Here is a 15,921-nt window from a genome sequence, read left to right on the forward strand (position 1 = left end):
TATACACCCGCCATAGACTACATATATCTATACAGCTGTATACACCCGCCATATATCTGTCCTTGCCATCACAGGCCCTAGTTTGCGTGCATCATGTTCTGTCAACATCCAGAGAATAATATTTACCGTGATGGATCAGACGATGGGGAACCTGCGAAGAGAAAGCCAAGAATGAGACCCTGGAGAGCAGCGGGGGCACTTATCAATAATACCGCAATATGCTAATGAGCTGTATACTATAGCAACAGGACATAATCAGATGTACATAAAGATAATGGGAAGTGACTGGTTCTCAAGGTCTTGGGTGATAGTTTGATAATATGATGATTGTAGGTAATATGGTATTGTCTGTGAATATGTAATGGTGGTGATGGGGATTAAAGGGGTACTCCGGTGAAAACCTTTTTTCTTTTAAATCAACTGGTGGCAGAAAGTTAAACATATTTGTAAATTACTTCTATTAAAAAATCTTAATCCTTCCTGTACTTATTAGCTGCGGAATACTTCAGAGGAAATTCCTTTCTTTTTGGAATGCTCTCTGATGACATCACGAGCACAGTTCTCTCTGCTGACGTTTTAATAATAATAATAATAACTCTTTATTTATTGTTGTCCTTAGTGGGATTTGAACCCAAGTCCCCAGCGCTGCAAGGCAGCAGAGCTAACTACTGAGCCACCATGCTGCCCTTAGCATACATCTGCTATGCATGGTTGCTAAAATGGACAGAGATGTCAGCAGAGAGCACTGTGCTCGTGATGTCATCAGTGTTCCAAAAAGAAAGGAATTTCCTCTGTAGCATTCAGCAGCTAATAAGTACTGGAAGGATTAGGATTTTTTAATAGAAGTGATTTACAAATATGTTTAACTTTCTGCCAGCAGTTGATTTAAAAGAAAAAAGGTTTTCACCGGAGTACCCCATTAAGATATATAATGATGAGTGCTCTAAATTTTGTGGAAGGAATAAAATAGAAAAAAGAGGGTAAAGGAGGAAAACAGAAAAATAAATACTAAAAATTGAATAAGAATAAGTGGAATAAGCTCTTACTTGAATAAAAGCGCAATTTATTGGGATAAGTAAATATAAAAATGGAAAAAGTGCGCGGCCCTACCACTTATACTTTCCAATACAAATAATAAAATGTACAATAAATCACAATAAATCATAGACAGTAGACTAAGCACTAAGTATAGTACAGTGGTCCCTCGACATACGATGGTAATCCGTTCCAAATGGACCATCGTTTGTTGAAACCATCGTATGTTGAGGGATCCGTGCAATGTAAAGTATAGGACAGTGGTCTACAACCTGCGGACCTCCAGATGTTGCAAAACTACAACACCCAGCATGCCCGGACAGCCAACGGCTGTCCGGGCATGCTGGGTGTTGTAGTTTTGCAACATCTGGAGGTCCGCAGGTTGAAGACCACTGTTAGAGGAAGTTGTACTCACCTGTCCCCGCCGCTCCGGACCATCACCGCTCGTCACCGCTGCCCTGGATGTCGCCGTCCATCGCTGTCGCCGCGTCCCCGGGGTGTCCCCGACGCTCCGGCAAGGCCTCTGCTTCCCCGGCATCCTCGCGCTCCGTTGCCGCCATCACGTTGTTACGCACGCCGCTCCTATTGGATGACGGGACGGCGTGCGCAGCGACATGATGGCGACGATGGAGAGCGCCGACGATGCAGGGGATCCCGAAGAGGACGCGCCGGAGCCCCGAGGACAGGTAAGTGATCGTCAGCGGAGCACACGGGGCACCGTAAACGGCTATCCGGTGGCAGCTGAAGCAGTCTGCGCTGTCGGATATCCGTTTATGCGATGGCCCCGACATACAAAAGCATCGTATGTTGATGCTGCCTCTGAGAGGCCATCGCATGTTGAAATGATCGTATGTCGGGGCCATCGTAGGTCGGGGGGGTCACTGTATAGATAGACACGGTGCTGCGACCGTTAGATATTCCAAAGATAGTCAAGATAATCGCGGTACTGCGACCGTGCAAATGTTCCAAATAGTCAAACAATCATCGGTACTGCGACCGTGCTGTGATGATGATTTATTAAAACCTGTGCAAAGGAAAAGTTGCCCAGTTGCCCATAGCAACCAATCAGATCGCTGCTTTCATTTTGCAGAGGCCTTGTTAAAAATGAAAGCAGCGATCTGATTGGTTGCTATGGGCAACTGGGCAACTTTTCCTCTAGACGGGTTTTGATAAATCTCTTGTGCACATTTTCTGCTGTGGGAACATAGCCAATGGGGTGAGGAGAGGGTCCCACGGTTATTGGGGTAAATATTGGGAGAAGTGGTGCTACGTGCTGTCTGTGCACCATTAGGTCCTAGGACTGGTGGGCTGTGGTACTCGATGGTGACGCTGACATAACTTTATGGTCCTATAGTATAGTATGTTTATCAAGGTCCAATAAAAATGTATCTACCGTATATACTCGAGTATAAGCCGTGTTTTTCAGCAAGATTTTTCGTGCTGAAAACGCCCCCCTCAGCTTATACTCGAGTGAATTCGTTGCCTGTCAATCCCTTCATCAGTGGTCTTCAACCTGCGGACCTCCAGATGTTGCAAAACTACAACTCCCAGCAAGCCATTGGCTGTCCGGGCATGCCGGGTGTTGTAGTTTTGAAACCTCTGGAGGTCCGCAGGTTGAAGACCACTGCGGCCTTCGTCATCATCCAGCCCCCCCCCCCCCCCCCCTTTGTTTTCAACTCATCTCCCCTCGGTGGGAAGTTAGGGTGAGCTGGTCCGGGCCATCTATGCTGCAGGGACCGTCCTGTGGGTAGGGTTAGTCGTTGCGGGCTGTCCATTTTCACCGGGGGGGGGGGGGGCCTCTTCTCCACGCTTCGGGCCTGCCCCCGGAGTAGTGACGTTGCCTTGACGACGACGCACATGCGCAACGTTAATGCGTGTATCTGATACATTTGGCTACTGAAGAATGAGACATAGTGTCTTGAAACGCGTATAGCCGTATACATTTTTTTTCTACTATACGATATCAGCAATTTAACTCTTTAAATCTATGGTTTCCGACTTGGCAGCGTTGCAGTACCTCAGGACTTGGACCACCATTAATACAATCGCGCGCGCGATCTTCCATGAGGATGCCAGCTTTTACATGAATCCACTTACCTGCCTTCATCTCTAGAGACCCTCTTGGCCGGACGCCTGCCCGTGCCTACCTGCACCCTGCCGGGACCGCTGGACCCTGTAATCGTGAGTGACCCCACATTGCGGACTGCAGGTATTATCCTCACGCCAGTATCTCATACTATCACTTTGCTGTGAAACAGTTTGGCAACTTTATTGCAACAGGATTCAAAGATACTTTCATTCATTGCTGCAAAGACCTTATCGGAACCATAGACTTCATAACTTTTATATAGACTGTTATCTTGTCATAGTAATACCAAGCTGATGATTTTTATTATATATCTTTATAACTTTTATCTTTATTTTACATATATTTTTATACATCGTGTGCAAGGGCCCTGCACTGATGTATATTGTATCAATTTAATGTTTACGCGTTTGATAACCTATGTATCCATCCTTATTCAGGTAGCATAATCCATATACTCATAATTTTCCCCACTTTGTCATATTTTTCCTTTTTTATTTTTTATTTATTATTATTTTTTTTCTTCTTTTTAATTTTATTTTTATATTTATTTATTTATTTTCATATCTACCGGTAAATTTATATTTATTTCTATTTTTATTTTTTTATTTTATTTTTTTATTTCTATTTTTATTTTTACCTTTCTTATTTCACTCTTATCTTTTCACCACTCTTCCTTTTCTTTTCTTTTCTCCCTTTGTCTATTTTCTATTCTTTATCTCCCCTTACTGTCCTTTGAGGACTGGATGTTATATAATTATCCATTATATATATTCTTTCTTATTACAGGGGTTGTCCTGATCTATTAGGGAGGAGCACGTGTCCCCCCATCACCAGCATCTTGTACTTATGTAACAAACAGTATGTGTGGTACACTAATGTACACATAGGGGGAGATATATGAAACCCTGTCCAGAGGAAACGTTGCCCATAGCAACCAATCAGATCACTTCTTTCATTTTGCAGAGGCCTTGTTAAAAATAAAAGAAGCGATCTGATTGGTTGCCATGGGCAACTCAGCAGCTTTTCCTATGGATGGATTTTGATAAATCTCCCCATAATGTACACATAAAAAGTACACATAAGTAATGTACACCACAAGTCACACACACTAATACTGTAACACTCAAAATGTCCCAGTCTACTCAATATGATAAGTCAAATGTCTCTAATGTCAAATGTTCTTGTGTTCGTGCGCAGGAAACTTCCCTGGCCAGAAAGTCCTCCTGATACTAAATTCATGCATATATACAAGGTAACAGAAATGTCGAAATGTTATCTAGCATAAAAATGTCTAGAATAAACTTAATATAGAGTTCTGGGGAGATGTGTTTTAAATGCCAAGGGACCCCAGTAAATAAGGCAATGGGCAGAAAGCCTCAGGCTGTGAATAGGGGGCTGCCCTGTCCTGTGTATAGGGGTCTGCCCTGTCCTGTGTATAGGGGACTGCCCTGTCCTGTGTATAGGGGGCTGCCCTGTCCTGTGTATAGGGGGCTGCCCTGTCCTTTGTATAGGGGGCTGCCCTGTCCTGTGTATAGTGGACTACCCTGTCCTGTGTATAGGGGGGCTGCCCTGTCCTGTGTATAGGGGGGAGGCCCTGTCCTTTGTATAGGGGGCTGCCCTGTCCTGTGTATAGGGGACTACCCTGTCCTGTGTATAGGGGGGCTGCCCTGTCCTGTATATAGGGAGCGGCCCTGTCCTGTGTATAGGGAGCTGCCCTGTCCTGTGAATAGGGGGCTGCCCTGTCCTGTGTATAGGGGGCTGCCCTGTCCTGTGTATAGGGGGGCTGCCCTGTCCTGTGTATAGGGGACTGCCCTGTCCTGTGTATAGGGGACTGCCCTGTCCTGTGTATAGGGGGGCTGCCCTGTCCTGTGTATAGGGGGGCTGCCCTGTCCTGTGTATAGGGGGCTTCCCTGTCCTGTGTATAGGGGCTCAGTAGAGGGTTTTGGGTGGGCACAGTAGTGAGTGACCTCCTTTTTGTACACATAGTCGTATTGTACAGTTGAATAAATGGGACACAGAGTGACGTTCACATCGCGCAGACTGTTCAGCTTGTGTTACAGCGCCACCTAGAGTGCCCCCAAACAATCCTGCCGTTACTTCTAACCATCAGATGTTTTGTTGCAAAAAGTTTGACAAAATCTTCGAGCTCCTGCTATAATTTACACCAATTGTAGTAAATGTGTCGGGCTCCCTCTTGTTTGCACTGTGGTCTTTATTAGATTTGAAGCTCTTATGCACCAGGTGCGGTATACAGCAAGCGCTACACGGTGACTTCAGTTCCCCGCCATGACTTGATGTCGCCATGTAGCCCCTCTCGTCTATGACCAGGCGGTGTATTAGTGATGCACCATACAGCTTAGAGATATAACAGGATAACATTTCCCCCCTTTAATAATTTATCCAGGATTGTGGAATCAGATTTCAGAAACAGCGCCACTCTTGTCCTCAGGTTATGTGCAGCATTGCAGTTAAAGGGGTTCTCCAGTGGAAAACTATTTATTTTCAAATGAAACGGTGCCAGAAAGTTAAACAGATTTGTAAATCACTTCTATTTAAAAATATTAATCCTTCCAGTACTTATCAGCTGCTGTATACTACAGAGGAAGTTGTGTAGTTCTTTCCAGTCTGACCACAGTGCTCTCTACTGACACCTCTGTCCATGTCAGGAACTGTCCAGAGTACAAGCAAATCCCCATAGCAAACCTCTCCTGCTCTGGACAGTTCTTGACATGGACAGAGGTGTCAGCAGAGAGCACTGTGGACAGACTGGAAAGAACCACACAACTTTCTCTGAAGAATACAGCAGCTGATAAATACTGGAAGGATTAGAGGGGTATTCCAGGAAAAAACTTTTATTTTTTAGTTTTTTTTTATATATATATCAACTGGCTCCAGAAAGTTAAACAGATTTGTAAATTACTTCTATTAAAAAATCTTAACCATTTCAGTACTTATGAGCTTCTGAAGTTAAGGTTGTTCTTTTCTGTCTAAGTGCTCTCTGAGGACACATGTCTCAGGAACCGCCCAGTTTAGAAGAGGTTTGCTATGGGAATTTGCTTCTAAACTGGGCATTTCCCGTGACAGGTGTCATCAGAGAGCACTTAGACAGAAAAGAACAACCTTAACTTCAGAAGCTCATAAGTACTGAAAGGATTAAGATTTTTTAATAGGAGTAATTTACAAATCTGTTTAACTTTCTGGCACCGGTTCATTTGAAAATAAATAGTTTTCCACTGGAGTACCCCTTAAAATTACATTGAAGTGAATGGAGCCGTGTTGCAATACCACACACAACCTGGCGACAGGAGTGGCGGTGTTTTTGGAATAACGCAGCTGTTTCCAACACTGGATGATCCCTTTACCTTCGTACTTACCGGCTGTGAAGCTTGGATACACCATAGTAAGATGATGGAGGAGAGGAGGAATGGAGCAGCGGAGCCCATCATGGCGGCATACACCCCGCAGGTCCCGGCCATAGCACAGTCCAGAGTCTATGTTGTCTCCTACAGGGTCATCCTCCCCTAAATCCCAACCTCCAACCTTTACATTAGTAAACATTGAGGCCGGGGGATGGGGAGTGAGCGAGTGCACAGACTACAGATGTAGCAGAGCTCAGTGAGTCCTTTGCCTGTTTCGTGATTATTTACTGCCTCACCACTAAGTAATACAACCGTATATAGTGACCCCCCCGACCTACGATGGCCCCGACATACGATCATTTCAGCATACGATCACTCTCAGAGGCAGCATCAACATACGATGCTTTTGTATGTCGGGGCCATCGCATAAACGGCTATCCGGCAGCGCAGACTGCTTCAGCATCCACCGGATAGCCATTTACGGTGCCCTGTGTGCTCCGCTGACGATCACTTACCTGTCCTCGGGGCTCCGGCGCGTCCTCTTCGGGATCCCCTGCATCGTCGGCGCTCTCCATCATCGTCATCACGTCGCTGCGCACGCTGTCCCGTCATCCAATAGGAGCGACGTGCATAACGACATGATGGCGGCGACGGAGAGCGAGGATGCCGGGGAAGCAGAGGCCTTGCCGGAGCATCGGGGACACCTCGGGGACGCGGCGACAGCGATGGAAGGCGACAGCCAGGGCAGCGGTGACGAGTGGTGACGGTCCGGAGCGGCGGGGACAGGTGAGTATAACTTCCTCTAACAGTGGTCTACAACCTGCGGACCTCCAGATGTTGCAAAACTACAACACCCAGCATGCCCGGACAGCCAACGGCTGTCCGGGCATGCTGGGTGTTGTAGTTTTGAAACATCTGGAGGTCCGCAGGTTGTAGCCCACTGTCCTATACGGATCCCTCAACATGCGATGGTTTCAACAAACGATGGTCCATTTGGAGCGGATTACCATCGTATCTTGAGCGACCACTGTATAAGGGGCGCGCCATATTCCAATACAGGGCACAATGGGGGGCTTTATCATGAACACAGATTTTTTTGCGCAGTGCGAAACCTGCTGCCTAAGCGCGTGCCTTGTCAGGTGCTGCAATAAATGTCATCATGTGGTGCGCGTAAAATTTGTAAATTTGCGCAAATGACAATAAGCTTCTGGATAGATTATTATCAACCGATATGAGGCTGCTAAACTGCGCGCATATTTTTATATAAATTTTTCCCATATAGACCAGTGTTTTCCAATCAGGGTATCTCCAGCTGTTGCAAAACTTCAACTCCCAGCATATCCGTACTGACTAGAAACGGATCTGACTACAACAAGGTGCTAGAAAACTCATAGAATGCTGGAAACAACTGCACAGAGCAAACACTATAATCCGCACCGTACTGCAAAAGTCAGCAATCTAAAAAGCAGGGTTTACCGAACAGTGTGTCTCCAGCTGTTGCAAAACTACAACTCCCAGCATGCTGGGGAGCCTTTGGCTGTCAGAGAATGCTGGGAGTTGTAGTTTTGCAACAGCTGGAGGCACATTGATTGGGAAACACTGCCCTAGGGCAAGGATCTGGGATCTTTGTAACATCAAATATAACACAGTGATAACTCTCTGAGTACAGATAATGTAGTAGATGTGTCCTGCAGTCCTATGTAACACCACAGATAACACAGTGATAACTCTCTGAGTACAGATAATGTAGTAGATGTGTCCTGCAGTCCTATGTAACACCACAGATAACACAGTGATAACTCTCTGAGTACAGATAATGTAGTAGATGTGACCTGCAGTCCTATGTAACACCACAGAGAACAGTGATAACTCTCTGAGTACAGATAATGTATAGATGTGACCTGCAGTCCTATGTAACACCACAGATAACAGTAATATCTCTGAGTACAGATAATGTAGTAGATGTGACCTGCAGTCCTATGTAACACCACAGATAATACAGTGATAACTCTCTGAGTACAGATAATGTAGTAGATGTGACCTGCAGTCCTATGTAACACCACAGATAACACAGTGATAACTCTCTGAGTACAGATAATGTATAGATGTGACCTGCAGTCCTATGTAACACCACAGATAACACAGTGATAACTCTCTGAGTACAGATAATGTAGTAGATGTGACCTGCAGTCCTATGTAACACCACAGATAACACAGTGATAACTCTCTGAGTACAGATAATGTATAGATGTGACCTGCAGTCCTATGTAAAACCACAGATAACAGTGATAACTCTCTGAGTACAGATAATGTATAGATGTGACCTGCAGTCCTATGTAACACCATAGATAACACAGTGATAACTCTCTGAGTACAGATAATGTATAGATGTGACCTGCAGTCCTATGTAACACCACAGATAACACAGTGATAACTCTCTGAGTACAGATAATGTATAGATGTGACCTGCAGTCCTATGTAACACCATAGATAACACAGTGATAACTCTCTGAGTACAGATAATGTAGTAGATGTGACCTGCAGTCCTATGTAACACCACAGATAACAGTGATAACTCTCTGAGTACAGATAATGTATAGATGTGACCTGCAGTCCTATGTAACACCACAGATAACACAGTGATAACTCTCTGAGTACAGATAATGTATAGATGTGACCTGCAGTCCTATGTAACACCACAGATAACAGTGATAACTCTCTGAGTACAGATAATGTATAGATGTGACCTGCAGTCCTATGTAACACCACAGATAACACAGTGATAACTCTCTGAGTACAGATAATGTAGTAGATGTGACCTGCAGTCCTATGTAACACCACAGATAACAGTGATAACTCTCTGAGTACAGATAATGTATAGATGTGACCTGCAGTCCTATGTAACACCACAGATAACACAGTGATAACTCTCTGAGTACAGATAATGTAGTAGATGTGACCTGCAGTCCTATGTAACACCACAGATAACACAGTGATAACTCTCTGGGTACAGATAATGTATAGATGTGACCTGCAGTCCTATGTAACACCACAGATAACAGTGATAACTCTCTGAGTACAGATAATGTAGTAGATGTGACCTGCAGTCCTATGTAACACCACAGATAACACAGTGATAACTCTCTGAGTACAGATAATATATAGATGTGACCTGCAGTCCTATGTAACACCACAGATAACACAGTGATAACTCTCTGAGTACAGATAATGTAGTAGATGTGACCTGCAGTCCTATGTAACACCACAGATAACACAGTGATAACTCTCTGAGTACAGATAATGTATAGATGTGACCTGCAGTCCTATGTAACACCACAGATAACAGTGATAACTCTCTGAGTACAGATAATGTAGTAGATGTGACCTGCAGTCCTATGTAACACCACAGATAACAGTGATAACTCTGAGTACAGATAATGTAGTAGATGTGACCTGCAGTCCTATGTAACACCACAGATAACAGTGATAACTCTCTGAGTACAGATAATGTATAGATGTGTCCTGCAGTCCTATGTAACACCACAGATAACATAGTGATAACTCTCTGAGTACGGATAATGAAGTAGATGTGACCTGCAGTCCTATGTAACACCACAGATAACACAGTGATAACTCTCTGAGTACAGATAATGTAGTAGATGTGACCTGCAGTCCTATGTAACACCACAGATAACAGTGATAACTCTCTGAGTACAGATAATGTAGTAGATTTGACCTGCAGTCCTATGTAACACCACAGATAACATAGTGATAACTCTCTGAGTACAGATAATGTAGTAGATGTGACCTGCAGTCCTATGTAACACCACAGATAACACAGTGATAACTCTCTGAGTACAGATAATGTAGTAGATGTGACCTGCAGTCCTATGTAACACCACAGATAACAGTGATAACTCTCTGAGTACAGATAATGTATAGATGTGACCTGCAGTCCTATGTAACACCACAGATAACACAGTGATAACTCTCTGAGTACAGATAATGTAGTAGATGTGACCTGCAGTCCTATGTAACACCACAGATAACACAGTGATAACTCTCTGAGTACAGATAATGTATAGATGTTTCCTGCAGTCCTATGTAACACCACAGATAACACAGTGATAACTCTCTGAGTACAGATAATGTATAGATGTGACCTGCAGTCCTATGTAACACCACAGATAACAGTGATAACTCTCTGAGTACAGATAATGTAGTAGATGTGACCTGCAGTCCTATGTAACACCACAGATAACACAGTGATAACTCTCTGAGTACAGATAATGTATAGATGTGACCTGCAGTCCTATGTAACACAACAGATAACACAGTGATAACTCTCTGAGTACAGATAATGTATAGGTGTGACCTGCAGTCCTATGTAACACCACAGATAACACAGTGATAACTCTCTGAGTACAGATAATGTATAGATGTGACCTGCAGTCCTATGTAACACCACAGATAACAGTGATAACTCTCTGAGTACAGATAATGTAGTAGATGTGACCTGCAGTCCTATGTAACACCACAGATAACAGTGATAACTCTCTGAGTACAGATAATGTATAGATGTGACCTGCAGTCCTATGTAACACCACAGATAACACAGTGATAACTCTCTGAGTACAGATAATGTATAGATGTGACCTGCAGTCCTATGTAACACCACAGATAACAGTGATAACTCTCTGAGTACAGATAATGTAGTAGATGTGACCTGCAGTCCTATGTAACACCACAGATAACACAGTGATAACTCTCTGAGTACAGATAATGTAGTAGATGTGACCTGCAGTCCTATGTAACACCACAGATAACACAGTGATAACTCTCTGAGTACAGATAATGTATAGATGTGACCTGCAGTCCTATGTAACACCACAGATAACAGTGATAACTCTCTGAGTACAGATAATGTAGTAGATGTGACCTGCAGTCCTATGTAACACCACAGATAACAGTGATAACTCTCTGAGTACAGATAATGTATAGATGTGACCTGCAGTCCTATGTAACACCACAGATAACACAGTGATAACTCTCTGAGTACAGATAATGTATAGATGTGACCTGCAGTCCTATGTAACACCACAGATAACAGTGATAACTCTCTGAGTACAGATAATGTAGTAGATGTGACCTGCAGTCCTATGTAACACCACAGATAACACAGTGATAACTCTCTGAGTACAGATAATGTAGTAGATGTGACCTGCAGTCCTATGTAACACCACAGATAACACAGTGATAACTCTCTGAGTACAGATAATGTATAGATGTGACCTGCAGTCCTATGTAACACCACAGATAACAGTGATAACTCTCTGAGTACAGATAATGTAGTAGATTTGACCTGCAGTCCTATGTAACACCACAGATAACAGCGATAACTCTCTGAGAACAGATAATGTATAGATGTGACCTGCAGTCCTATGTAACACCACAGATAACACAGTGATATCTCTCTGAGTACAGATAATGTAGTAGATGTCACCTGCAGTCCTATGTAACACCTCAGATAACACAGTGATAACTCTCTGAGTACAGATAATGTAGTAGATGTGACCTGCAGTCCTATGTAACACCACAGATAACACAGTGATAACTCTCTGAGTACAGATAATGTATAGATGTGACCTGCAGTCCTATGTAACACCACAGATAACACAGTGATAACTCTCTGAGTACAGATAATGTATAGATGTGACCTGCAGTCCTATGTAACACCACAGATAACACAGTGATAACTCTCTGAGTACAGATAATGTATAGATGTGACCTGCAGTCCTATGTAACACCACAGATAACACAGTGATAACTCTCTGAGTACAGATAATGTATAGATGTGACCTGCAGTCCTATGTAACACCACAGATAACATAGTGATAACTCTCTGAGTACAGATAATGTAGTAGATGTGACCTGCAGTCCTATGTAACACCACAGATAACACAGTGATAACTCTCTGAGTACAGATAATGTATAGATGTGACCTGCAGTCCTATGTAACACCACAGAAAACACAGTGATAACTCTGAGTACAGATAATGTATAGATGTGACCTGCAGTCCTATGTAACACCACAGATAACACAGTGATAACTCTCTGAGTACAGATAATGTAGTAGATGTGACCTGCAGTCCTATGTAACACCACAGATAACAGTGATAACTCTCTGAGTACAGATAATGTATAGATGTGACCTGCAGTCCTATGTAACACCACAGATAACACAGTGATAACTCTCTGAGTACAGATAATGTATAGATGTGACCTGCAGTCCTATGTAACACCACAGATAACAGTGATAACTCTCTGAGTACAGATAATGTAGTAGATGTGACCTGCAGTCCTATGTAACACCACAGATAACACAGTGATAACTCTCTGAGTACAGATAATGTATAGATGTGACCTGCAGTCCTATGTAACACCACAGATAACAGTGATAACTCTCTGAGTACAGATAATGTAGTAGATGTGACCTGCAGTCCTATGTAACACCACAGATAACAGTGATAACTCTCTGAGTACAGATAATGTATAGATGTGACCTGCAGTCCTATGTAACACCACAGATAACACAGTGATAACTCTCTGAGTACAGATAATGTATAGATGTGACCTGCAGTCCTATGTAACACCACAGATAACAGTGATAACTCTCTGAGTACAGATAATGTAGTAGATGTCACCTGCAGTCCTATGTAACACCACAGATAACACAGTGATAACTCTCTGAGTACAGATAATGTAGTAGATGTGACCTGCAGTCCTATGTAACACCACAGATAACAGTGATAACTCTCTGAGTACAGATAATGTATAGATGTGACCTGCAGTCCTATGTAACACCACAGATAACACAGTGATAACTCTCTGGGTACAGATAATGTATAGATGTGACCTGCAGTCCTATGTAACACCACAGATAACAGTGATAACTCTCTGAGTACAGATAATGTAGTAGATGTGACCTGCAGTCCTATGTAACACCACAGATAACACAGTGATAACTCTCTGAGTACAGATAATGTAGTAGATGTGACCTGCAGTCCTATGTAACACCACAGATAACACAGTGATAACTCTCTGAGTACAGATAATGTAGTAGATGTGACCTGCAGTCCTATGTAACACCACAGATAACACAGTGATAACTCTCTGAGTACAGATAATGTATAGATGTGACCTGCAGTCCTATGTAACACCACAGATAACAGTGATAACTCTCTGAGTACAGATAATGTAGTAGATGTGACCTGCAGTCCTATGTAACACCACAGATAACACAGTGATAACTCTCTGAGTACAGATAATGTATAGATGTGTCCTGCAGTCCTATGTAACACCACAGATAACATAGTGATAACTCTCTGAGTACGGATAATGAAGTAGATGTGACCTGCAGTCCTATGTAACACCACAGATAACACAGTGATAACTCTCTGAGTACAGATAATGTAGTAGATGTGACCTGCAGTCCTATGTAACACCACAGATAACAGTGATAACTCTCTGAGTACAGATAATGTATAGATGTGACCTGCAGTCCTATGTAACACCACAGATAACATAGTGATAACTCTCTGAGTACAGATAATGTATAGATGTGACCTGCAGTCCTATGTAACACCACAGATAACAGTGATAACTCTCTGAGTACAGATAATGTATAGATGTGACCTGCAGTCCTATGTAACACCACAGATAACACAGTGATAACTCTCTGAGTACAGATAATGTATAGATGTGACCTGCAGTCCTATGTAACACCACAGAAAACACAGTGATAACTCTCTGAGTACAGATAATGTATAGATGTGACCTGCAGTCCTATGTAACACCACAGATAACACAGTGATAACTCTCTGAGTACAGATAATGTAGTAGATGTGACCTGCAGTCCTATGTAACACCACAGATAACATAGTGATAACTCTCTGAGTACGGATAATGTAGTAGATGTGACCTGCAGTCCTATGTAACACCACAGATAACACAGTGATAACTCTCTGAGTACAGATAATGTAGTAGATGTGACCTGCAGTCCTATGTAACACCACAGATAACACAGTGATAACTCTCTGAGTACAGATAATGTAGTAGATGTGACCTGCAGTCCTATGTAACACCACAGATAACACAGTGATAACTCTCTGAGTACAGATAATGTATAGATGTGACCTGCAGTCCTATGTAACACCACAGATAACAGTGATAACTCTCTGAGTACAGATAATGTAGTAGATGTGACCTGCAGTCCTATGTAACACCACAGATAACAGTGATAACTCTCTGAGTACAGATAATGTATAGATGTGACCTGCAGTCCTATGTAACACCACAGATAACACAGTGATAACTCTCTGAGTACAGATAATGTATAGATGTGACCTGCAGTCCTATGTAACACCACAGATAACAGTGATAACTCTCTGAGTACAGATAATGTAGTAGATGTGACCTGCAGTCCTATGTAACACCACAGATAACACAGTGATAACTCTCTGAGTACAGATAATGTAGTAGATGTGACCTGCAGTCCTATGTAACACCACAGATAACACAGTGATAACTCTCTGAGTACAGATAATGTATAGATGTGACCTGCAGTCCTATGTAACACCACAGATAACAGTGATAACTCTCTGAGTACAGATAATGTAGTAGATTTGACCTGCAGTCCTATGTAACACCACAGATAACAGCGATAACTCTCTGAGAACAGATAATGTATAGATGTGACCTGCAGTCCTATGTAACACCACAGATAACACAGTGATATCTCTCTGAGTACAGATAATGTATAGATGTGACCTGCAGTCCTATGTAACACCACAGATAACACAGTGATAACTCTCTGAGTACAGATAATGTATAGATGTGACCTGCAGTCCTATGTAACACCACAGATAACACAGTGATAACTCTCTGAGTACAGATAATGTATAGATGTGACCTGCAGTCCTATGTAACACCACAGATAACACAGTGATAACTCTCTGAGTACAGATAATGTATAGATGTGACTTGCAGTCCTATGTAACACCACAGATAACACAGTGATAACTCTCTGAGTACAGATAATGTATAGATGTGACCTGCAGTCCTATGTAACACCACAGATAACATAGTGATAACTCTCTGAGTACAGATAATGTAGTAGATGTGACCTGCAGTCCTATGTAACACCACAGATAACACAGTGATAACTCTCTGAGTACAGATAATGTATAGATGTGACCTGCAGTCCTATGTAACACCACAGAAAACACAGTGATAACTCTGAGTACAGATAATGTATAGATGTGACCTGCAGTCCTATGTAACACCACAGATAACACAGTGATAACTCTCTGAGTACAGATAATGTAGTAGATGTGACCTGCAGTCCTATGTAACACCACAGATAACAGTGATAACTCT

General features: G+C 42.8%; 1 protein-coding gene and 1 long non-coding RNA gene across 7 annotated transcripts in view; one reads left to right on the forward strand and one right to left on the reverse strand.

Annotated features, from left to right (window-relative positions):
- Positions 1–15,921, reverse strand: part of HABP2 (hyaluronan binding protein 2) — a 212,226-nt gene that overhangs the window by 29,479 nt on the left and 166,826 nt on the right. For 3 of the 4 annotated variants that reach the window (XM_056529825.1, XM_056529824.1, XM_056529826.1), the window contains one exon: positions 127–151. In XM_056529825.1, coding sequence (XP_056385800.1) covers positions 127–151 — 25 coding nt within the window. Of the gene's footprint in view, positions 1–126; positions 152–3,132; positions 3,407–15,921 lie in introns of those variants that run through there. The other variant, XM_056529827.1, reaches the window with a different exon arrangement.
- Positions 2,135–15,921, forward strand: part of LOC130282004 (uncharacterized) — a 91,919-nt gene continuing 78,132 nt past the window's right edge. For 2 of the 3 annotated variants that reach the window (XR_008846205.1, XR_008846203.1), the window contains exons 1-2: positions 2,135–2,251; positions 3,042–3,244. This is a non-coding gene — a long non-coding RNA (uncharacterized LOC130282004). Of the gene's footprint in view, positions 2,280–3,041; positions 3,245–15,921 lie in introns of all 3 variants that reach the window. The other variant, XR_008846204.1, reaches the window with a different exon arrangement.

Source organism: Hyla sarda, chromosome 7 (assembly GCF_029499605.1).
Source record: "Hyla sarda isolate aHylSar1 chromosome 7, aHylSar1.hap1, whole genome shotgun sequence".
In the NCBI taxonomy this organism is placed as follows: Eukaryota; Metazoa; Chordata; class Amphibia; order Anura; family Hylidae; genus Hyla; species Hyla sarda.